We start from the raw sequence: 26,114 nt of genomic DNA, 5'->3' as shown, positions 1-26,114 counted from the left end.
TTCTTGCCATGCGATGCCCGAAGCAGAAGCAGTTTGCAAGTGCTGGTCGGCCGACTCCTGAAATTTTTATTTTCAAGTTTCAGAACCGAAGTCTTCAACTAAAGCTAAGTACCCCATTGGGGAAACTTTTTCTTGCTCCGTACCGATGTCAGTAAAAGATAATAATTGCATTGCTTGTGGAAAGCAAATACTTCATAAAGATTTTAATTTGTACTGTATTCCTTGCCTAGGCCCTGACCAACAACGTACCATGCTGTCGGTTTTGTGCTTTATTTAATCAGCGCCCTATCCGTCGTCGGTATATTTTCGCCTCTAAATATTTCGGTTCTCTGTTTAATTATCCAGAAATGTCGTTGGTTAGCCATCCAACTACCGGAATTCCAAAAAAAACACAAAGATAAAGACAAAGACAGGCCGCCGAGGTCCAAAACTGCTGATGACGCTTCTCCTAAGCCAGTCGCCAGTTCGCCGGTACTCAGTGAGGCGCTTTCGCAGCCCCTGATACACGCTACTTCTGATTCCCAGGCCTCTACTGAAATCCATTCGGAGTCGGGTATGCCGCGAGATGCTTGAACTATGGAACCCGCGAATGTCTCTACCTTGGATGGGTCCGGAGCCGCTGTGCAGGCACCGGCTTCTGAAGGTGTATTCAGGCCTACGGACTTGCATATTAAACCGACGCCTCCTCCTTTACTTGGGCCTAAATCTCGATCCATGCCCAAAAAAATGACGCCCAGACCACATGCTCAGGCCTCTATGCCTACAAAACAAATAATAAGAATGGCTGAAGATCTAATCATTCTAATCAGGAGTAGCTAACCCCCCCCCCTTCTAAGAGGCCTAGGACTGAAGTTGATTATGAATCTTCTGATCAGGATTCTGTTTTTTCTGATTTTTCTGATCTGGATTTGCACTTATCTACTTATGAAGATTCTGATGCAGAGGACTCCATTCCCTCTGCTTCCCTTCCTGAGGATTTTTCTTTTGGGGAAACTTTACATACTCTAAGGGAGCATTTCCACTGGGAAAGCCAGGATTTTTCTGATTCAAAAAAGAGGCTTAGTGATTTCCTTCTCCTGCCTCAGCATAGGCCTTCAGCTATTCCTCCTGTACTAGACATTGTTGATGATGCTTTTTTGGAATCTAGTTTGACCCCTGATTCCCTGCTCCCAGAAAGCCTGACAGATACTACAGTGTCCCTGAGTCCCACAAGTTCCTTTTTAAAAATCCTTTTGCAGATCCAGACACTATTTCACAGGGGGCCCAAGGGCATTAAGGCTTCTTTAACAATTCACTGACAATCTAAACACATCTTTAAGCATATTCTTTAACAATCTACAACCCCAATCAGACATCAGACTTTTATGTCCTGAAACCTAGGAAACTGGCATTTTAAAATGTTTTTTATGGTTAGTCATTTTTATTTGAGTGCATATGTTATTGCAAACATTTCATTTTTTGAGTTGATATAATGACTAACTTTTTTTAACACCCAACTCTAAAGCACCACACCTTAGTACTAGATTTACTAATTAATTAATTGTATAATTGCCAGGCTATTTAATGGAGGTTACTGCACACTGCAATTTGTTTTCACTTGATAAAGCTCAGGATTGCCTGAGCAAAGCTTAATGTGATTTTATCTGTGACTTTTGGAATACTTCAGAAATAAAAATACAGCCTTGTGGACTTTAGCAGAGTTCCGGTTCCTTTCTTCAAGGTCGTGGATTATTCTTTGCATGCCTTAGATGTGCACAGACAACTTAGATTCTACTTGGACAGGACTAAACTTCAAAGGAAATCTGAACAACTGCTGGTGGCATTTGCTGCAGGGGCAGAGGGGAAGGCTATTTCAAAGCATACCATTTCTAAATGGATAAGCCATTGCATTCATTTCTGCTATAAGCACCATGGAAAACCTATCCCCCAGGAGATCAGACCTCACTCCACCAGGGCTGCATCTACCTTTCTAAGCCTTTCTCAGAGGTGTCCCTACCAGGGACATCCTAGAAGCTGCTACCTGGAGTTCTGTACATACTTTCACCAAGCATTATCATTTGCCAATTTTCTCTAAATCCAGAGCTGGCTTTGCCACTGCAGTCTTGCAGTGCCTTATAGCTGGCCCTAATGCTATGTAAACTCCTACTCCCAACCATTTCTTTGGGAATCTACCCAAATGTAATGACTGCAACAGTGAAACACTAAGAACATAGTACAGTTGTATATACTTACCATAAATGTAGATGTTCGAGTGTATTCACTGTTGCAGTCCTGGTTACCCTCCCTCCAGCCCCCTAACTTCTTTTGGCTATACCTCTACTTTCCTTTACTGTGCTGAAAAGCCTTTTTGGTGTATTTGCTTTTTTGTTGGAGGTATATCTTTGTGCTTTTATATTTAATTGCTTCCCGTTAGGGGGGCACCTGACATCTGGAGCAAGAAAAACTGATGTAATGGCATCGGCTGCATGTTTTATACCCCTGACGTCATGGAAGAAGGGACAGCAACCGACGCAGGACCCAAGACTTTGTCAATCAGGCCGACTGAGGGCTACCTGCAAGCAGATAATCCAAATGTAATGACTGCAACAGTGAATACACTCGAACATCCACATTTATGGTAATTGTATACAACTGTACCTTCTGAAGGTTCCTAGAACTGAACTGAACTTCAGCATATACTCCACACTCACCTCGTACTGCACCATAGCTGCCTGAACCAGTAATCTACCTAACAAGTCACCTAAAAGGCTGTTAAGCAGAACTTCCTCTGAAAAGGATTTGTGTAGGATCCTTTCTTGATCACCTTCTTGCCTTATTGTTTTGATTCTTCAGGTCTTAAAAAAATATGGCAGAAGTAAATCTGGATTGCATGGTTAAGGGCCACCTTTAAGATGCAGATTGAGATGCGAGTCCTCCCATCCCCTTCTGTACCGAGGGTTGATGGGGCTAGTCCAACGTCCCCCTATACTGGCTTCTTTCCCAGTGCTGGTCTTATCACCAGTGATTTCAGAGACAATGCTGGACCCAAGGTCTTTTTCTTCTGTGCCAACCACAGCACCCGGTTTAACATTTGAGAGATCCAGTTCGACACAGTTGATGTTGAGGATCTCTGAGCTGAGGTTGTCTCGAGACAGTCAGCTCAACTCCATGTCTTTGGAACCTTTGAGAGTTGTCCCATATGGCCCCCTTGTCAGTGTTTGCAACATTAGCCTTTGAGTCTTCACCTTCAAATCCCTCATCATACCTGTCCCCACCCTCTCTGCTAAAAGGTATCCTGTTAGGTGCCACTTGTTTCTATACCAGAGGAATGGATCAGGTAGTGGAGGTGGTCTTCTTGGATCTGACAGAAGTTGGTATGGCTTCTCAAGTTATGGGGAGGATTATATCATCTCCATTGAGCATACACACAGAGTTCTATGGGGTCTGCTCTACCCTACTCCCACTTAGGTTTCAACTGCAGTATGCATCCATGTGCCAGAGTTGAGGATCAAGCCTCAAAGCTACTGCTCAGCAGCAGGGGTCCACTGAGGAATCTGGACATCATCCCCCCGATGTTACAAAGAGCAGTAGTGTAGCAGTGGGGGGGGGGGGCTGCAAAGGAAGAAATTGCCTCAAGTGCAGAGTGTTAGGAGGCACGATCAAGGTCTCTTCTGTACTAAAATGCTGGTACAGAAAGACACTTGGGTTCAGCAATTTCTTTTTTCACTTGAAGAGGAGAGCTGTGGATTGGCTGCCATACTGTAGGTAGCCACTCACACAGTAAGCTGAGGATGATTTGTGCTATTCTGGTGGTCAACTCCAGTAAACATCTTTAAGCAGTTTATTTGTTTTTGCTCTTCACTTGAAGAGTGGAGGGGATGGGGAACAAGTTTGCGGGACTGGCACAGAAAGATAGTTGATTGCAAGCTCATTCATGACCGGTATGGTCAGATGTTCTTCATCTCACATTGCTGCAGTCCTTACACTTGGGTAGTCCGCTGTCCTCGGTCGGCCCGAATATCAAAGTATAAGGCTGACGTCGGTCAGGGCGCATTTGACTGACATCAGGACGTCAGGGTACAAATGCGCATGACCGACATCATATCCTCAGTCTTTTTTGCCGCATGGTCCGATGCAGAAGCAGCATTGCAAGTGCCGGTTGGCGTTCTGAGATTTTTCGATTTAGAAGTTTCAGACCGAGTTCAAAGTTGGCTAAGTACCCCGTTGGGGAACATTTTAGTTTTTTCTTGCCTCAGTCATTTACGGATGTCAGAAAAAGTCAATAATTGCATTTCTTGTGGGAAACAGATACCGCATAGAGATTATCATACTTTGTGTATTCCTTGCTTAGGGCCTGAGCACGGCGTTGTTGGCTGTCGCTCTTGTGCTAGATTTAATAACGCACTATAAAGAGAAGGTTGGATTGTGCAAGGTTAGTCTTTGGGAAGCGGTGCAACTATAAAATGCCGCCGGATGCTCCGACGCCCGCTTCGAAGAAGCGCAAGGACAAGGCAGTTAAGCCTAGGCTAGAAGAGCCGTCTGTACCAGACGCCGGTTCTTTAGAGGTGTCGATGGAGCCGGTGGCTCCACCGGAGGTTTCTTTGTGTTCCCAGGGTGAGACCTTATTATTGCAAGATGTGGCCTCTCAGGAGACAAGTCAGGCTGAGGGGCTTCTCAGGTTACTACTCCCCTCCCTTCCTAAGGTGGCTAGGCCCTCTCCTTCTGTTTCTAAGGCTTCTCCCAGGGGCAGGCCAGGTTTAGCTTCAGTTGGTGTTACCCCTAGCTCTTCAGGTACTGTGCCCAAGAAGCATATGCTTAAAATGGCAGAAGATTTGATTACTTTGATTAGGGGTTCTATGCCCCCTCCTGATAAGAGACCTAGGGTGGAGCCTGAGCTGGGGGGTTTTGAGCAGGCTTCAGATGTTTCAGAGTCTTCGGCTGAAGACTTGCAGGAGTACTCTCCTTATTCTGATTCTGATGTGGATGATTCTACTCCTTCTGCTACTCCTCCTGAGGATTTTTCTTTTTCAGAAACTCTTCATTCCATGAGGGGAGCATTTTAAGTGGGAAGGTCAGGACTTCTCTGATTCCAGGAAAAGGCTTAGGGAATTTCTGTTTTACCCCAGCATAGGCCTTTGGCTATACCTCCTGTTTTGGATGTAGTGGAAGATGTTTTACAGAGGCTTCTCTTAATCCTGATTCTTTGCCTCCTGCTCCTGTTAAGCCGGATAGGTATTACAGGGTGCCTGAAGCTCATAAGTATCTTTTTAAGAGTCCTAGGGCAGACCCAGAAACTGTTAGCCAGGGGCCTAAAGGTGTTAAGGCTTCTGTTGTTAAAAATCCGGTTCCTGCAGACAAGGAGGCTAGGGCCTTGGATAGATGGGGAAAGAAAGTCTATACTTCTTCCACTCTTGCTATGAGGGCTCTGAATTGCCAGTTTCACATGTTGAAATACCAAAACTTTCTCCTTTCACAATTGAAGTCTAAGGTTGATGCTCTGGCAGTGGGTATTGATTGTAAAGAGTTGCAAGATTTAGTGCATGTTTCTGAACAGGTGGGTAAGCATTCTTTGCAATGTGGTTTTGATGCTGTACAGGCCTCGTCTAGGGTGGCTACCACTGGGTCAGTTCTTCGCAGGCACGCTTGGCTGAGGGATCAGAATTTGTCTGAACATGTTAAAACAAGGATTTTAGATGCTCCTTTACAATCTGACGTGTTGTTTGGTCCTCCTGTTGAGACAGTTTTAAAGAAAATGGAAGACAAGGCTAAGTCTATGCAGACTGTTAAAGATTTTTTGCAGGTCCAGCCTCCAAAGTTTAGTAGAAATTGGCCTACTAAAGGGTGGACGTATCCTTCTTATGATTCCCAGTCTAGGGGTAGATCTAGACGTGGTAAGGGCAGAGCTCAGGGCTCTTTCAGGCCTAGAACAGGGAGTTCTCCTGCACAGGCTTCGGGTGCGGGCAGGGGTCAGTCCTTTCGTAAGCAGACCCAATGACCTACCTTTTCAGCTGCCAGAGCCTGCTCGTCTGGTAGCACCTTTGGGAGGAAGGCTGGCACTACTTTTCAAAGAAAATTGGAGTTTAATTACCCAGGACAGATGGGTATTGGATATCATACACCACGGCTACAGGTTTTATTTCCATACCTTGCCTCCCTTCAAAGGCATGCCAGACGTTCCTCCTCAACAAAGAATAGAGGCTCACAAACAGGTTTCTCTGTTGCTCCAACTAGGGGCCATACAGCCGGTCCCTCTGCCAGAAGTGGGCCTAGGATTTTATTCTCGCCTGTTCCTAGTACCAAAGAAGGGGAACACGTGGAGACCAATTTTGGATTTATCTATCCTCAACACTTATCTGGACATTCCCAAGTTCAAAATGTTGACGTTGCAGCAGCTTTTACCTCTGCTGGGCAAAGATCATTGGATGGTAACTTTGGATCTCAAGGAGGCCTACCTTCATGTTCCTATCAGACTCAGTTGCAGAAAGTATCTGTTTCGAGCTGGGACTTCTCACTATCAGTTCTCTGCATTGCCCTTTGGCTTATCTACTGCGCCCAGAGTGTTCACGAAAGTTCTGGCTCCAGTGATAGCTTTCTTCAGACTAAAAGGAATACAGATCTATCCTTATTTGGACGACTGCCTAATTCTGGCTCAAGGAAGAGAAGAGCTTCTTCATCATTTGGAATATGTGATAGCAGTGCTAAGATGCCTAGGGTATTCTGTGAACGAAATAAAGTCCAGTCTAGTACCCTCTCAAGACATGTGCTTTCTGGGTGTGAGACTGAATACAGCATCCCAGATGGCCTTTTTAACCCCGGACAAACAAAAGAGTCTATCCCTTTACTTCCATCAACTATCTCATCAGTCCGGGCTGACTGCAAGGACAGTCCTTCAAGCCTTAGGGTTCATGGCATCTTGTATTCTGGTGCTTCCCAATGCCAAACTGCATATGAGGAAGCTACAATGGTATCTCAAAAATGTATGGACACAGCACTGCCAGGATCTGGACACTGTCATTCAAATAATACCTTGCATTCAGAAGGAATTTTTGTGGTGGGCTCAGGAATGTCACCTGAACAAGGGACTCTCTGTGACCCGGCCAGAGGCGAGTCAGATTTTAACGACAGATGCCTCAGACAAAGCTTGGGGAGCTCATCTAAATGGAAAGTGGATACAAAACAAGTGGCCTGTCAGACTATAACATCTACATATCAACATGAAGGAGATGTTAGCAGTCCAGTTTGCATTAATAGCTTTCAAGGAATTCCTTCTTCTAGGACAGGTGTTGATTCTAACAGACAACACAACTGTCATGTGGTACATCAACAAGCAAGGGGGAACGCATTCTTATCCTCTATGCAGGCAAGCAATGATTTTGTGGGAGACTGCTCTCAGTTTACAGCTCAATCTTCAGGCAAGGTTTCTGCCAGGAGCACAGAACTCCTTAGCAGATGTGTTGAGCAGACAATTATGGATCCCCACGAGTGGAAATTGGATCCTCATGTATTTCAGAAATTGACAGTGTCATGGGGAACTCCAGACATAGATCTGTTCGCTTCTCCACTAAACCATCAGCTGCCAAAGTTTTGCACAAAAGGTTTCATCCCACAGCTTGGAGAGTGGATGCACTTTCTTTCAATTGGAGCGATCTTCATGTGTATGCCTTTCCACCTCTGCCTCTCCTCCCAAAGGTACTTCTGAAGGTCAGACAGGACAAGCCAAGGATGATTTTAATAGCTCCAGATTGGCCTCGACAGCACTGGTACCCATTACTAAGAAGTCTAACGGAAGCCTCCATGGCCTTTGCCTTGATTCCACACCTGTTGTCACAGGAGGACGGCCATTTGCTCAATGTCAAGCTTCACTCTCTGCACCTAACAGCCTGGCATATTCTGTTTTGAACCATAGTGGGCCTCCACTTCCTCAACAAGTTTTGAATGTTATTTTGGAAGCTAGAAGGCCTAGTACAAGGAAAGTGTATGCAGATAAATGGAAGAGATTTTTATTTTGGAGTGCAGCAAAAGATTTTGATGTTTCTGGGCCTAATTTGAGTGTGGCTCTTCAATATCTTACTGAGTTACTGGACAAAGGTTTGTCTTTCTCTTCTATTAAGGTTCATGCTGCAGCAATTTCGGCTCACTATGATTGTGACCCACCATTGTTTTCTCATCCTTTGTTCAAGCAATTTCTTAGAGGGGCAAAGAATATAAGACCCCCTAAAAGCTCCTGCTCCTGCTTGGGATCTCAATTTTGTGTTGGAGAAACTCACTCTACAACCTTTTGAGCCTGCAGCTACTGCTGAGTTGAAATATTTATCATGGAAGACTGCTTTTTTATTGGCCATTACCTCTGCAAGAAGGGTGTCTGAATTACAGGCCCTTATGGCGGTTGAGCCTTTCTTGATTTTCCATAAGGATAGGGTATCATTACGTACTAATCCTTCCTTTATGCCTAAGGTGGTTTCTAGTGTGGCTTTAAACCAAACTATTCATTTGCCTACTTTTTATGCAAATCCCCAAAATAAAGGGGAAAAGATTTTGCACACTTTAGATGTTCACAGGCAGTTGCGTTATTATTTGGACAGAACTAAAGGGTTCAGGCAGTCTCAGCAGTTGTTTGTTTCTTTTGCTTTGTGTTCTCAGGGCAAGCCTGTGTCAAAACAAACTTTCTAAGTGGATTGGGTTTTGCATTGCTTTCTGTTATTCCCATCATGGCAAGGAGATTCCAGCTGGGATTAGGCCTCATTCCACTAGGGCTACTGCCACTTCAACAGCTTTTTTGAGGGGAGTGGCAACCAAGGATATTTTGGAGGCAGCTACTTGGAGTTCTGTGCATACTTTCTCTAGGCATTATCACCTGCCACTTTACTCTAAGTCCAGGGCTGGTTTTGCCACTGCTGTTTTGCAGGGCATTTTGGCAGCTCCTGCTTCCTTATAGTTAGCCATCCTCCCTTACCTCTGCTTTGGGATTCTACCCAAGTGTAAGGACTGCAGCAATGTGAGATGAAGAACATAGTACAGTTTTGTACCTACCATAAATGTAGATGTTCGAAGATCCACATTGCTGCAGTCCAATTTACCCTCCCTCCTTCCCCTCTGTGGTTAGAGGTGGTTGTGTGGGTTGGGTTGTACATATTGTGTATATTGTATATATTGTACATATAGTTAGTGCAAGGGTGGTTGGTTGGTTGTTTGCTGTCTTTTGGTTTTGACCTTTATTTTTAGGGTCTTCTGACATCTGGGGCAAGAAAAGACTGAGGATATGACGTCGGTTATGCGCATTTGTACCCTGACGTCCTGATGTCAGTCAAATGCGCCCTGACCGACGTCAGCCTTATACTTTGATATTCGGGCCGACCGAGGACAGCGGACTACCCAAGTGTAAGGACTGCAGCAATGTGGATCTTCGAACATCTACATTTATGGTAGGTACAAAACTGTACTTTTGGTGGTCTTGCAATGTTTCACCACTGTATGTAATAGTATGTGTGTAGATTTTATGCCTGCTTCTTCAGTTGAAGCATAAGAGATTATCCAAAGTGCTTCATAGGTGTAGTCTTTTTAGTAAACACTTGGAAAAGCATTTTATGTAAGGTTAAATTCTTTTTTTTGTTTGTTTGTTTTTGTGTTTTGGAATATTCTGTTTTGTTAAGACTTAAAAGTGTGAGAATTTCAGCAGTCACATGTTTTGACTAAGTTTTAAAGACTAGTATATTTTCTCCTAGGTGCGTCGTGTTGCTTGTGATCAGCTATATACACTTAGCCAGACTGACACATCAGCTTATCCAGATGTGCAGAAACCTAACCAGTTTCTGTTACAGGTTATCCTCACTGCACAGTTACCTCTTTGGTCACCAACCAGCATCATGAGAGGCATCAACCAGCGGTAAGTATAAAAAATAGATAATAAAACCAGAGCAGTTTCAGTGCATCCCACTTCTTATCCTTCTTTTCCATTTCTTTACATCTCCACCTTTACTCTACATCAACATTGTATTTATTGTACATATTCTTCAGCAAATCTGATTCCGCAACTACATTATGCTATGTGAACTCCTGATGTATATTGGTGACCCTTTGCCCGGGATGTTAGGATTACTATGATTGTGTGTTTAAATTGCTGCCATCCTTTTCCTGCCAAATTTGAAACGTTTGAAGTTTATCTGTAGAAGACTTGGTTGTACAGTTTATGGTGCATGCTTATAATTTTTCTCATAGTTTGATGTTTTCTCATTTTTGTTTGTTGCACTTTATGGGTTGAGTGTGTAAATGGTCCATTTGGATCAGTGTTCTACCTCAGAGTTAATAAATAAAAATAAGTCATTATGTAAGTAAAGTCATTTGCAACTCTATACTTGACATTTAGGATCTTTCTTGATAAACCCTAGCTGGGGTATATATGTACATATGCAAGACTTTTTGCTTATATTTATTTTTCTGTTTATTTTGAATAAGTGAGCCGGTCCAAATGACCATTTGCATTCATGACCCAACCTAGAAGGCAGTAACAAAGAAATATGATACAAAGATTAAATATATAGGTTGAAGAAATGACAGAGGTGTAGGTACATATGGATGAGTACAGTGCATAAATTCATACAGATTTACAAATTAGCAATTTGGTAGGTATACAGTGTGACATTGTGCATATTTTTCAGCTAGCTAAGTAAACATTACAAGTATTAGATTTAACATGAGATAAATGGCAAAGCTATAATGTTAAGCCAATGAACTATATAGCCATCATATATGCAATAGGTTCATAGTTAGGCTATCTGCCTGGGGGCATTTATAAGCCTAGCCAGAGTGTGTCGGCTTTCGCCGCCCAATTGATTAATTAACTGATCCTCTGTCAAGCAGAGCCTATGAAGTGATCCAAGGGGTGTATTTTCTGTTACCCATCCACTCGTCAAGGTTTCTCTTGAAGAGTGTTAGTGAGGGGCTCATCCTGATGTAATTTGGAATTTTGTTCCAAAACATGGTGGGGAGTCTCTGTGACAGGAATCTATCCCTCCAGCGTGTTCTATTTATTGTTGTGGTGAGGTTTAGCTCACTAGAGCACGTGGCTCGGAGTGAATTGGATTTCTTTACGTGGAGCATGTCCATCAATTCTGAGTTGGACATGGCTTTGTAAGTCAGACAGAGATCACCTCTGAGTAAGCAATATGCCACTGAGTGCAACCGGAGTTTTTTTTCAGTCGGGCTGCATAGGATATATGTTTGAGGCCAGTAATCCTCTTGGTGAGGTACCTTTGTGGTCTTTCCAGCTGTTGGAAGTGTCTTGAGGTACATCCCAAATGGGGCATTGTACTCTATGATGGGTCTAATGAGTGACGAGTAGAGGGGCACTATAACCTCTTTATTTCTAGATGTGAAACCTTTAGTAATTAGATGGGCCACATAGAAGGATTTCCCAACTACTTTGGCAATATGATTGTCAAAGGAGAGATTACTATCTACCTGGGTCCCCAGCTCTCTTATTACCTCTTCTGTATTAAGGGGGCTACCACCTATGTGGTAATTCGTGGGTGTTTTGTTTTTCCCAAACAGGATGACTATGCATTTTTTGGCATTTAGCTTGAGGCCATGACTTTAACACCAGGTATCCGTCTCAGAAAGGCCCTTTTGGATGATGTCCGTTTCAGCCAGAGAGTCCATTATGGATTCCAGTTTGCAGTCATCGGTGAACTTGGTTAGCCATAGTCCTCCTGTGTTTGCCTGTACTTCTGAGAAGTATATGTTGAACAGTAGGGGTCCCAGGACCGTGCCTTGCGGGACACCACTTGTGACTGGTTTAGAGTCAGACCTGGAGCCCACTATTCTTACCATGTGAGTTCTGTCTGTAAGCCAGTTGGCAGCCCATCTCATGACGTAGGGGTTTATGTTCAGACTGGTGAGTTTTTCTGTAATACCCGAGTGGGGAATGGTTTCAAGGTTGGCTGTGTGAACCACCTTTCCCTCGTCTATGGCCTTGGTGCCTGTCTCGAAGAAGTCAACCAGGTTTAATAGGCATGATCTGCCCTTAACAAAGCCGAACTGGGTCGGGTCAAGTGTTTGGAGGTTCCCAATGTCTTTGTTAATGAGTTCCATGATGCGCTCCGTAGCCTTGCAGGCCAGGTTAGTCAGGCTTATGGGGCAATAGTTACCAGGGTCAGTTGTGGCCCCTCCATTGTGGAGAGCAATAACCGTTGCTGTGCACCATTCTATGGGCACACATAGCCTGTGGAGAGGCTGAGGTTGAACAGCGTGTCTAGGTGGTGTGTTAGTTCGTTCTGTAGTTCGTGCAAGACGCAGCCTGGGACACCATCTGGTCCCATTGATGCTGTGTTTTTGGCTTTTGAAAGGGCTGTTTTCTCCTGTGTCTGTGATTTTTGGGACACTACACTTTTCCGGTATTGTTGTGGGCCCTTTTGGAGGTGAGAGGGGAGTGAAGTTTGCACTGAATCTAGCTGCCAGGATGTTGGCAATATCAGTAGGTTCAGTATATTTTGTGCTATTTTGCACTAGTTTCAGTACATATCTGTGAGTTGCCACTTAAATTCCTAACATAGCTAAAGAAGGCTTTTTGGTTATCTTTTGAATCCTTGGCTATTTTTCTTTTGAAGTTAGCTTCGGATGATTTCCTGAGGGACCTTAGTTTCTTATTGATACTGATCAGGGATGTCTTTTTTCCTTGGAATTTGCTTTTTTTCTGAACTAGTTTCCACCTTCTATTGCATAGCCTGTTTATTGCAGGGGTCCACCAAACTGGTTTCCTTCTCTTAGAGGAGTGAGTCTTGGTTTTGCTAGGGATGGCACGATCCATGCATCCTTGTAGGTGCTCATAGAGTGCATTTGTAAAGGTTTCTGCATCTTGGGCAACTTTATCCTTTAGCGTGGGGGCTGTGAAACTTACCACCTCTGTCTTAAGTAAGATGAAGTTTGCTTTAGAAAAGTTTTTTACTGTGGTTTCCTTAGCTGGGTGTGGTGGTAGGGTGTGGACATCCAGAGTGATTAGTTTATGGTCTGATCTAACCAGTGACTGGTTGACCTCCGGTGTGGAACACCTGTCGCTCATGTTGGTGATGACCAGGTCCAGTATGTTTTCACCTCTGGTAGGTGAGTTTGCCAACTGATCCAGGGCGTTTGAGTTGATGAATTTCAGGAAGCGCTGGGCCTGGGAATTTGTATTCGAGTAGTTTTCCCAGTGAATTGTAGGGTAATTGAAATCGCCCAATATCAGGGTGTTTGGTAGGACCTACATGTTTTCCAGTGTCTCCAGAAAGGTGGAGTGGTGGTCCTGGGTCATGGAGAGTGATCTGTAGCAGGCCACAATTTGCATTGCAGATTTGCCCGATGTTAGTTTCACATGGATGACCTCAGAGGTATCGTGCAGCGCCACTAACCTGGAGGTGTAGGTATCCTTGATGAATATGGATACACCCCCTCCTTCTGTGTTTTGGTCCGTGTTCTGTGGCTGAAACGTGTAGTATGAGTTATAGCCTGGTAGTGCTGGGGTGCTCTCTGGAGCCTTGAACCAGGTTTCAGTTACTGCACAGATGTCGACGTTCTCCATACTGAGGAGTGCTTCGAGTGCGTGCATTTTGAGATTTAAACTCCTGGCATTGAGTAGCATAACCCTCAGTTTTTTGTTAATTGTGCTGGTAAGGAGGTGGGTTTAACTTTTGAACCTTGCCTAAAATAGGCACTATGGGGGCAGCAAGAGCCTTGGCCAGTATTCGAAAGCCTAGGGGGTGACAGGTGCAAGCTGTCTCTTGCGAAGCAGTGCAGCTTGTTGAGCATGTTGTCCCAGGCTGACAGACACTGGATCCCCTTTGAATGACACCAGAAGCTTAGCCAATTGTTCATTTTTTCTTTACACTGAGGTATCATTCTTGGTGAGGGCAGGATGCTACTCAGGGTCAGGGTCATACCAACCTGGGCTACATGATCAGAGAGCTCTTGCCATGTCTCTTTTCATGTAGTCCAGGGAAGTACGTCTCAGGTCATTCACACCAACATGAACAATGGCAGAGTCATATTTGTACTTGTTCTGGAGTGACCTGAGTGCTTGTGTTATGTGGCTGATTCTGGCTCCCGACAGGCAGCTAACAGTAACCTTTTGCTTGTCCAGCCTAGTGAGTGGGGGACATCAGTGTGCCTGACTATAGAGTCACCTATTACTAGTGTGTTAGTTATGTTATTTCGCCCTAAGTGCTGTGATTGTGCGGCACACTGATTTTGTGTTTTATGTGTTGTCTGGTTTGTGACGGGAAGTCCAGGTTGTTTTGGTGTCTGCTTTGGAGGTCTCTGGTGCTTTTGCAGAGCATATACCATTACTAATTTTACACCAATGAGGCTTTGTGTTTTGGTCAAAAACCTCTATCTTGTTTGAAACATTTGGCTGTGGAAAGCTTTAAGAAAAGTAGAGGCATTGTCCATGGTCATAAATGCATTTTTACTTTTAAGTAGTCTGTTTTGGTAGTGGAATTTAGGATGGTCATTATGTTTTTGAATTTCTTGTGGTATGGTATTTGAGTTTGCAGGGAAATTCTTAGTGAAGGCTTTTTCTGTTGGCAAGAATAAAAGGAGGTCTGGATTACAGTAAGTCCTGTTGATTTCATAAAGAACAGAATTTAGTTTTTTTTTTTCAGGGAGGGCGGTTGGTTGTATGCATGAGTTTTCAAGTGGGTAACTTGCTCTGACATTGATGTCTATATATGTATGTATGGATTCCCTTCACAAGCTTGAAGTTTCAAAACTTTGAACTGCAAATGGTAGAGACCATAATATCAGGGTTTTGAAACTTCAAACGTTTTGAACGGAGATCGCTGTCAGCACAGAATGGGAAATTTACTATTTTCCTCACTGTAATGCGATCTCGGAATTGATATATTTATTTAGCAGGGGATTGTGGTGGGTGCAGGGGCCTTGCTCCCCTGCAAAAATATCAAAAAAATGTTTGTTTTGATTTTTTATTACAATTTCAAAGTTTCAAAACTTCGATCTTATGGTCTCGACCATTTGCAGTTCGAAGTTTTGAAACTTCGAACTTGTAAAGTAGATTCATATATAATATAGATCTGATTTTGTCCTTTTCATTCTTCATCACGAACGGGTCTAGGATCCCATCCTCGGATCCAACTCTGCCACGTGCACAAGACTTCAGATTCAAAGCTCCAGCTTCTCCCTCTACCCAAAGTGCTCCATTCCTTCCTCAACTCTCCAAATCTCATTTGCCGCCATAGCCGCAAAATGGAAGGATCCCATTGCTCAAGTAAGATGTCATTTTGGCGAATTTTTCTGTATAGTTTTGGTACTTTTTTGTGCCTTATTGTCATCTTAAAATTTAGTGTTTCTCTTTATCCTCCCTCAGCTGTTCGCATGCATTAGGATTTTCTGATAATTTCCCGTTTCCCCTTTTCTTACTGCTGCTAGTTCTTGACTGGTACTTTACCTAATAACTTCTAGATGTTCTTTGTGTTTCACTGTTGCAGTCATCAAATTTGGGTTATCTGCCTGCATGTAGCCCTCAGTCGGCCTGAATACCAGAGTCTTGGGATTTCTGCGCTGGATGCTGTCACTTCTTCCATGATGTCAGGACGTCATCGGTATAAAACATGCAGCCGGCGCCATTACATCAGTCTTTCTTGCCGTGCGGTGTCCGAAGCAGAAGCAGTTTGCAAGTGCCGGTCAGCCGCCTCCTGAAATTTTCATTTTTCGTGTTTCAGACATGAAGTCTTCTAAAAGATGAGTACCCCATTGGGGATCCTTTTTTCTTGCTCTAACCGATGTCAGAAAAGTTAATAATTTTCTTGCCTGTGGAAAGCAAATACATCAGAGATTTTCATTCTTACTGCGTTATCTATTTAGGCCCAGAGCACGATGTTCCTTGCCATCGGTTTTGTGCCTTGTTCAACACCCAAACTATTCATTGTTGGGCTATTTTTGTTGCTAAATTGTTTCGCTCTCGTTCTCCGACTACCGATCTTCTGAAAAAATGTAAGGATAAAGACAAAGACAGACCGCATAGGCCGGTACTCAGTGAGGCACCTTTGCAGCCCCTAATACCTGCTTCTACAGTTTCGCAGGCCTCTGTTGAGACAAGCAAGTTGCTTCTTCGACTATAGAACCTGTGGATGTTTCTACCTTGGATGGGTCCGGAGCCGCTGTGCAGGCACTGGCTTCTGAGGGTGTAGTCCAACCTTTTGATGTTCGTATTAAACCAACATCTTCGTTTTTGACTAAAACTACCGAATTTCTATGGGCCCAGAGTTCGCACTTCGCCTAGAAAACCAACGACCAAAGCGCATGCTCAAGCTTCCATGCCACGGAAACAAATGCTTAGAATGGCTGATGACCTTATAACTTTAATTAGGGGAAGCCAGCCTCCCCCCACTTTAAGTCAAAGGATTGATTTTCTTTCTGATTCTACAGACCGCAAGCTTGATGACTGTGCTCCCTGTGACTACCAGGACATTCCCTTTTCTACCAATGAGGATTCAGATGCTGAGGATTCCATCCCCACTGCCTCCCCTCCAGAGGATTTTTCTTTTGGTGAAACCCTGCATACCTTAACAGAGCATTTACACTGGGAATGCCAGGAGTACCCACAGTCCAAAAAGAGACTCAGAATTTTTAGACTTGCCTCTGCACAGGCCTCTAGCTACACCTCCTGTTCTGGAGATTGTAGTTGATGTCTTCTTGGAATCCAGCCTTAACCCTGATACTTTGCCTCCAGCGGCCAGGAAACCGGACAGGTACTACAGAGTACCTGACTCCCACAGGTTTCTCTTTAAGAATCCTACTGCAGATCCAGAGACCATTTCCCAGGGACCTAAAGGCATTAAGGCTACAATAGCCAAAAGCCCTACCCCTTCGGACAAGGACTCTAGGGGTTTAGACAGATGGGGTAAGAAGATATACACCTCTGCTTCTCTTGCCATCAGGGTTTTAAATTGCCAGTTTCATATGTTAAAGTATCAGCAACATATAATGGAGCTAATTAAACAGAAAATGATGTTGATTTCTGATTGTGCAGAACATAGATTTACACATGTTAATGCATTCTGCCAACCAAATTGGAAAACCTACTTTGCAATGTGGTTTTGATGCCTTAGAAGCATCTTGCAGGGCTGCTGTCACTGGGTCTGTTCTTAGAAGGCATGCTTGGCTTAAAGAACATATCTTGCCCGACTATGTCAAAGCAAATTTAGTAGATGCACCACTAAATGAAGAACGCCTGTTTGGCAGTAAAGCAGAAGTCCTGAAAAAGATGGAGGAAAAAGCTAAATCTATGTAAACTATTAAGGCTTTCCTACAGTTACAGCCACCTAGATTCAGTAGGCATTGGCCATCTAAAAAACATTTTTTCCCAGTCCCTTTCAGATCTTCTCAGTCATAACCTAGGGACAGTATACCACCACGATTACAGTCTCAGGGTATGCAGAGATCTAAGCAATGGAGTGCTCCCACCTCTGAAACAGGGAGTAGAAAGCCAACATCCTATGGTAAAATCTCACTATGACTTGTCCTGAATTCTTCCAAGCCTTGCCCAAGTACTTGCACCCTTAGGGGAAAACTTGCCCTACAATCAAAAAACTGGGAGTACATCACCCAGGACAGATGGGTCTTGAACATTGTATCCCAGAGATGCAGATTCTAGTTCAACTCACTGCCAACCCCAAGTGGATGGCCAGACCTCACCCCAAACCAGTGGGCAGAGGCCCAAAAGCAAGTACTTTTCTCTTCTCAGTATCAAGGCTATTTGACCTGTCCTAGCAGAGCATAGGGGACAAGGTTTTTACTCCAGACTGTTTCTGGTACCCAGGAAAGAAAACTCTTGGCGCCCTATCCTGGATCTGTCTATTCTCAACACCTTCCTGGAGGTTCCAACGTTAAAGATGCTTACTCTCCAACAGCTGCTTCCTATGCTAGCCAAGGACTCATGGCTAGCCAACCTAGACTTAAAAAGAAGCTTATCTGCACATCCCCATAAGGGACTCTTGCAGAAAATACCTACATTTCAGAGCAGGCTCTATGCATTTTCAGTTCTCTGCACTTTCCTTTGGCTTATCTACTGCGCCCAGATATTCACAAAATGCCTAGCTCCAGCCATTGCATATTGCAGCCAGAGAAAAATTCAAATTTACACATACTTGCACAATTACCTGATTAAGGCAGGCAGTCAGGAATTGCTACTCCAGCACCTGACATTTGTAAAGAGACTTCTAACTTCACTGGGGTACACCATCAATGAAAAGAAATCACATCAGGTACCCAGCCAACAGTTTGTATTCCTGGGAGCAAGATTGAACACAGCTTCCCAGATGGCATTCCTCAGTCCAGAAAAACATGTATTTGACAAACTACTTCATTCTACTGGTCAGCAAAACCCAGCTATCTGCAAAAAAAATACTGCAAGCCCTAGGGTTCATGGCCTCTTGCACTCTAATTCCATATGCAAGACTGCATATGAGGAAACTTCAGTGGTGCTTAAAAAGTCTCTGGTGTCAACTTTCTCAGGACCTGGAAACAATTATTCCTATCATTCCTTGCCTAAGGGCAGAGTTTCTTTGGTGGGCAGAGGCCTTCTACCACAACAAAGGGCTCCCTTTAACTTTACCCACTGCCGCCCAAGCCCTAACAACAGACACATCAGACTATGTATGGGGGGCTGGCATGGCAGGACAAGGTATTCAAGGCAAATGGAACCCATTCCTCCCCACTCTGCAGGTTAGCCATGGCTCTGTGTGACACAGCCTTGAGCAACCAAGTGCACCTGCAAGCTCAATTCCTGTCAGGCAAACTAAATTCACTGGCAGATGACTTAAGCAGAAATCTAATGGACCTGCACGAGTGGAAACTGGAACCCAAATCATTCAAGCTGCTGATCCACAGATGGACCTCTTCCCCTTCTCTCAGAACTTTCAATTGAGCAAATATTGCACCAAAAACTCCCCACAGCCAAGCATGGAAACTGGATGCTCTGTCCTTTACATGGGAAAAACCTCTCCATCTATGCCTTTCCTCCTCTCCCCTCCTCTCGAAGGTTCTACTAAAGACCAAGTAGGACGAGCCAAGGACAATCTGACTGCACCAGACTGGCCATGCCAGCACTGGTACCCACCTTTGCGCAGTCTGACAGTACTGCCACCTTCGCACCTGCCTCACACCCCCCTCCCGGGCCAGATTTTGCATCCTGTGTTACAAACCCTGAACCTAGCAGTCTGGTTCATCCCCTGAACCCTTAGTAAACAGGTGCTGGCTCTCATCCTGGAGGCAAAAAGGCCTAATACTAGAAAATCCTATTCAGAAAAGTGGAAAAGATACTGTTCTTGGAACCAGTCTCAAGGAATGGACACACATGTGCCTAGCTTTCCACATATACTCGATTACTTAACAGAAATGTTCCACAAAGGCCTATCCTTCTCTTCAATTAAGATTCATTCCTCTGCCATCTCAGCTCATTATTATACTGAGCCACCCCTCTTCTCTCATCCTCTGTTCAAACAGTTCCCGGGAGGAGCCAAAAATTTAAGACCCCCCCCCAGGAGAGCTCCCACTCCAGCCTGGGTCCTTTAACCTTGTATTGGAAAAATTCACACTTCCATCCTTTGAGCCTGCTGCTTTAAAATTCCTGTCCTGGAAAACAGCTTTACTTCTAGCCATCAGTTCAGCAAGAAGAATGTCTGAATTGCAGGCCGTTATGGCCGTGGAACCCTTCATTATATCCATGCGGACAGGGTTCCCTCAGGACTTGACCCGTCATTTATGCCAAAGGTGGCATCTAGTGTGGCTTTAAACCAATCCATTCATTTGCCAACCTTTTTTCCTAATCCTTAGAATACGGGGAAAGGATCCTGCACTCCTTAGACGTGCATAGGCAGCTTAGGTTCTTTCTGGACAGGACTAAACCTTTCTGAAAATCTGACCAGCTGCTAGTCAGTTTTGCTACAGGGGCAGAGGGCAAACCATTTCTGCATGGATAGCACACTGCATCCATTTCTGCTGCAAACATGCCCCACAGGGGATTAGAACACATTCCACTAGGGCTACGTCAACCTCTACTGGATTTCTCAGGGAAGTCCCTGCCAGGTACATCCTGAAAGCTGCAACCCCTGGAGCTCGGTACACACCTTCACCAAGCATTACCACTTGCATATCTTTTCTAAATCCAGAGCTGGATTTGCTACAGCAGTCTTACAGGGCGTGCTTGCCAGCCCTAATGCTTCTTGACTGCCTGCTTCCATCTTCAGCATTGGGAATCAACCCAAATGTGATGACTGCAACAGTGAAACACGAAGAACATAGTACAGTTGTGTACACTTACCATAAATGTAGATGTTCGAGTGTATTCATTGTTGCAGTTCTGGTTACCCTCCCTCCAGCCTCCTGACTTCTCTTTACTTCTACCTATCCTTTTTGTTTGCCATACCTTATATCATTGGTATTTGCTTTTTGCTGGGGGTATTCCACACCATGTGATTGCTTCCTATTTAGGGGCTCCTTACATGTGGGGCAAGAAAAACTGATGTAATAGCGTCAGCTGCATGTTTTATACCCATGACGTCATGGAAGAAGCGACTGCATCTGATGCAGAAATCCGAAGACTCTGGTATTCAGCCTGACTGTGGGCTACCTGCAGGCAGATAACCCAAATGTGATGGCTGCAACAGTGAATACACTCAAACATCTACATTTATGGAAAGTGTACACAACTGTACTTTTCTGCTTTACAAAAAAAAAAAAGTAGTTTTTCTATACTGTTAGATAAGCTTATAGTTTGTACACTTTTATCCTTTCGGTTTAGTTTAAAGTTGTTGAAACCCTTCCTTTTTTTTCCAGGGTTTACTGTTTTCTTCTGACTGCTATGTCTGACAAACCCACTTTGGAAAAACATACAGGCTTTAAGAAGTGCACTTCTTGTGGGCATAAGATTCCCAATTCTGATGCTCATAAGAAGTGCTTCTACTGTTTAGGTGCAGCCCACCTGGATATTTCATGCACTGTATTCACTGCCTTTAATCCCAGGGCTCTTCCCATTTGCAGAAACAAGTTGATTCTTAAAGGATTTCTTCCAGCTGGTGCTCAAACCCCCTCAAAATCAGCTTCAGTGATCATGGAGCCGTGGAAGAGGCATCATCCCAAATCCATAAAGACTTCCTCGGAGCCTTCCAAAAAGTCTCTGATCCGAGGCATCTCGGGGGGGGGGGGTGGCCTCGGATCTACAGCAACTCTAGGATCTAACTGGCTCAGCTTCTACTACTGGATCTCCTATACAGTCCACCTCTGTCTCGGATCTCTGTCCATCGGATCCGATGAGCAGAGTACGTACACTGGAATTTGTCCTAAAACCCCACATCTCTGGCTTTATCCACCAAGTTATTTCAAATGCCAACCAAGGACCTCCAGGCTGGCATCTACAACTTTATCTAGGTCTTTGAAAAGCTTGTCTGAGGCCAACATGGACAGGATGATGATGAGATTTCTTAAGGCTGAGATCCAGAGTCCTGCCAGCTCCTTCCCCACCCAGATCAATGAGCACATTGGTCCAACTAATTCTTTCTCCTTGTCTGATCTGACCTGCTGTTTCAGAATCCTAGGTGTCTGAGAACGTCGAAGTTGGATCTGAAGAAGCTACCTTATTTGACTCCAGTGGTAACGCTGGCCAGCCCCCCCTCCCAATCCAAAGGTTTCAGCACCAAGTCCAAGGGATTGGGTTCAGTTCCTACTTTGTAGGATTCTTCCCTTCCCTCAGTGCCTCAACAGCTTGGGTCTGATTCTCTCTGGAGTGCTCTTATTCAGGGTTTACCCTGACCTTCCTTCGGCTGCTTCAGCTCCAAGGAAGGGAAGAACGGTTCCCCGGGTCCATCAGCCTTTCATGTTGTAGAAAGAGCTTTCTCTCCACATAGAGAGCTGTCCTCTTTAGTGTCTGATCTATCCCTTGCCCCCCATCGGGTCCAAACTCCGAGCCCATCATTACTGCTCTTCATGGTCAGCCAGCTAAAGGAAGCCTCCCCCTCTGTTATGACATCTCTTCCGAGCACCCCATGGAAGAGGTGTCTTAAAAGAGAAAGTGCAAAAGGAGACACATAGACACCCCTATCTAGTCTGTCACTGAGGACACCAATTTTGATGGGGGCATCCCCCCGATTTCCACTTGACAAAGTTTCTTTGGGGCCATCCTAGAAATCCTCAAGGAGAAAGGTGGTTGGTCCTCCCAAAGTCCTTCTCCTGAGGAATTGGTGTTCCTGGAGGCTTTTGGGGCTGACTCATCTACATCTTGGGTGGCAGCTCCAGTGCATGAACTTATTGACCTTGTCTCCTGCCAGGCTTGGAAGGAACTGCACACTATCTAGCCCATCCCCAAGCTCCCAGATAAAGTCTTAGATCTGATGTTGTCCTTTTCATTCCTCCTCATGAAGGGGTTGTAGATCCTGACCCTCTGATCCAGCCCGGCCACTTCTTCTAGACTTGGATCCAACTCTCAAGTTCCTCCCTTTACCCATAATACACTACATGGACCCCAGTGCCTCAGATCTCATTTACTGCGTTCAAAGCCAGACAGAAGATCTGGTCTCTTTCTTCAAGTGTTATCCTTTTCAGATATTAATAATTATAGCTTAAGAGACTTTTTCCCAAGCTGGCTACTCTGTCATCCATTGCTAACTCGATTAGGTTAATTTCCCAAATAGCGGAAGGTACCTCTTGGGCTGCTGGTTCAGGCCTATCCCTAAGGAGGCACATCTGGATGAGACTGTCTGATTTCCCGGAGCTCTTCAAAGTGTCCTTTGTTAATGCCCCTTTTGAAAGCTCATCACTGTTTGGGCCTTTGGTTAGAGAGATACTCACCAGCTGCGAAAAGGAGGGAAAGGGCCTTTCTGCCCTGGGGATCAAATTTTCTATACCTCGGAGGTCCTTTTCCAGGAACCAATATGGAAGCAAGAAAACCACAAACCCAAGGTCCTTGCCAGGACCCGCACAGGGAGTCCTCTTCCAGAGGAAGAGGAGGGGAGGGTTTAATGGTTGGCATTGCCTCAGGGGCAGAGGTAACCCACAAAACCAGGGCTTCAGGGATACTTTCCCTGACGAGCTGTATCAGCACTCCTGAAGTGCTGCCTAACGGTCCATCTCTGGAGGAGGTCAGGGGTCGACTTTCCTTGCACCCAGAAGCCTGGAGACACTTGCAAACAATTCATGGGTGCTAAACATAATATCCAGAGGCTCTTGCTTCCCCTTTCCTCTCCTCCCTCCAAACACCAGCAAGAACCTCCCTGACATGCTTCCCCATTCAGAAGGAGCAGGCAGCATAAAGAAATTCGAAAATTGCTGCAAAAAAAGAGTCATCCAAAAGGTCCCCACCAAACAGAGGATTCGGAACTTACTTAGACTTCTTCTTAGTGTTGAATAAGACAGGGGACCTAAGACTCGTACTGGATCTAAGCAAGTTGAACCTTTATGTAAAGAAGTCAGAGTTCTGACTGGTTAAGGTTCAGTCCATTCTGCCTCAATTGCACAAGGATGATTGGATGTGCTCAGTAGATTTCAAGGATGTGTACTATATCAAAATAGACACACCAGGAAATTGCTGCGCTTTCGGCTGAGAGCCAGTCATTTTCAGTTCAGAACACTGCCCTTAAGGCTCACCACAGCCCCCTGTGTGTTCACCAAATGTGTGGCAGTCATAGCAGCTCACGAGACTCAAAGGATTCTGAGTGTTTGTTTCAATACTTAGACGATTGGCTCCTCATCGCCCCCACGAGGCATCAACTTCTCAAAGCCAGAGACTATCTGATTAAAATCTCGCACTCCCTGGGCATCAACATAAATTTAGACAAGTCTGATATGACTCCTGTGCAGAACTTAAAATTCATAGGAACACAAGGGATCAAATAGTTTTTCTCCCCCTCCCTTCACCACATAGCAATGGTGAGGAATCAAGTTTGGGAACTACTACCATCCTTCTCCCCCTGCACAGCTAGTTTTACAAGCTCTGGGGTTGATGTCAGTAGCTATCTTGGTAGTCCCTCTGGCAAGGTTCTTTGTGAATTCTTCAGTGAACATTAGGATTACAATGGTCTGTACTCTGCCAGCCTCTATCTGTTCCTATTAGACTGATACCAATCTGCAAGCATCATATTCATTGGTGGCTTCCTTCAGACAACCTCCTCTTAGGCAGGCCCTTGTCAATTCCTCGTCCAGTGGCCACAGTGACCACAGATGCTTCCCTGTTGGGTTGGTGGAATTACAAGAGAAAGATGGTCCAAGGCACATGGTCACCTTTGGAGAAAAGGATGAATATCAATGTCCTCTAGATATGAGCAGGCCTGCTAACATTGCAAGCCTTTCAGGATGTTCTCCCTCTGGTGACCAATTTAATCTTACACCGACAACATATCCATAGTCTGGTGCATCAACAAGCAAGGAGGAACCCATTCTTACCCCATTTATAGAGGACATGGGGGTTTGACAATGGGCAATATATTTGGACCGCCTTCTGGTTGCAACTCAAATTCCTTGAAAAACTACCGAGCTGCCGGACAGACTCAGCAGTTATATTCTGTTTCTGCACAAGTGGTCCCTCATTCAGTCAGTGACGAACATGATCTTCAACCGCTCGGGTCAGCTTTGCTGTGAAATATTTGCCTCTCCCCTCAACAAATGCAGGGAATTTTTTACTCTGATCCCTCCTCTGGGTGAGTCCACGAGGCATGATGTGGTACATGATTGGCCCCCAGGTCTCCTTTATGCGTATCCCCCTCTACCACCGATCCGGAAATTTCTTCAGAAGTCAAGCAGGCTGAAGAGCGCAGTCACACCCCCCCCCCTCTGGCCTCGACAAATATGGTTCCCCTTCCTCTGATCTCATCTAAAATTTCCTCTATGGATATTGGAGCAAAGACAGGATCACCTCTCTCACCTGTCAGGATTACAACATCCCAGTCTTCATGCCCTCAAACTAGCTCGATGGTTTCTCCACTTCCAGCTGTAGTAAGATGGTCCAAGCTTGCTTCCCTGGTTCATAGCATCATTTTAGCCTCTCAAAAGGGGTCAACTAAAAAAAGTCTACAACAGTAAATGGAAAAGGTCTGTTGTCTGGACTGCTGATACAATCATTGATCCCCATTGATCCCTTCTCTGCACCAGTCTCAGATGTTTTACTTTTCCTTAATACCCTGTTTGAAAAAGGAGCAAGTTTTTCTACCATCAAACTCCAGCTAGCTGAAATTTCTAATTTTCACATGGCCAGTCAATCACGCTCCTTGTCTACCTTTAGATTATGCAAAGCATTTATGAGAGGTATCTTTTTACTTAGACACCCCCCATTAAAGATACTTCCCTACCTTGGGACATCATCATCTTACTGCAGAGTCTGACTCAGACCATTCAAACCAGCAGCCAGTTGTGACTTGAAGTTTGTGTCATGGAAGACAAATCATTTTAGTAGCCATTACTTCAACGAAAAGGATTTCTGAGCTACAGGCGTTATCTTCTAAATCTCCTTACATAATCTTTCATAATGATAGGGTCTCACTCCATACCAATTCCTCCTTTATGCCTAAAATAACTACAGAAAGCAACATTAACCAATCTGTTCAGTTGCCAGTATTTTTTCCCATCTTTTCCAGTAAAGGAGAGCACATTCTTTATCTCCTTGATGTTCATAGGCAACTACATTTTTATTTACGTAAATCAAAACAGCAGAGGAAGTCAGACCAATTGTTCATAGCCTTTTCTAATAAATTATGTCAAGCAGTATCAAAGATCACACTGGCCAGATGGATCACTGACTGTATTACCTTCTTTTATTCTAAGAGAGGTTTAACATTGCCTCGACCTCCAAGGGTGCATTCTACTAGATCTGTGGCTACGTCTTCTGCCTTTTCTTCCAGAACTTCCATTGATGGTATTTGTGCAGCAGCCACTTGGACAAATAATCACACCTTCATAGCGCACAACAAATTGGATGTGGTATCTAGAAGCAGGGCTTTTTTTTGGCCTTGAAGGTACTCCGGCATAGGGTCTAAATTAGATAATCAAACATTCGAAAGTTCGACAGTCATATGGTCGACACCATATGATCAAACTTTCAAAAGTTTGAATATCTAATTTAAAAAAAAATCTACACAAAACACCTACCTGAATGCTCTAAGCAG

General features: G+C 44.5%; 1 protein-coding gene across 1 annotated transcript in view; it reads left to right on the top strand.

Annotated features, from left to right (window-relative positions):
* The window catches only part of USP24 (ubiquitin specific peptidase 24), a 4,679,666-nt gene that overhangs the window by 2,656,340 nt on the left and 1,997,212 nt on the right, over positions 1-26,114 (top strand). The window contains exon 37 of the mRNA XM_044085508.1: positions 9,702-9,862. Within this exon, the coding sequence (XP_043941443.1) occupies positions 9,702-9,862 (161 nt within the window). The remainder of the gene's footprint in view (positions 1-9,701; positions 9,863-26,114) is intronic.

This window comes from Protopterus annectens, chromosome 10.part0 (assembly GCF_019279795.1).
Source record: "Protopterus annectens isolate FY-2018-M chromosome 10.part0, PAN1.0, whole genome shotgun sequence".
NCBI lineage: Eukaryota > Metazoa > Chordata > Ceratodontiformes > Protopteridae > Protopterus > Protopterus annectens.
The sequence above is the reverse complement of the archived record's forward strand: the minus strand, read 5'-3'. Positions and strand labels throughout refer to the sequence as shown.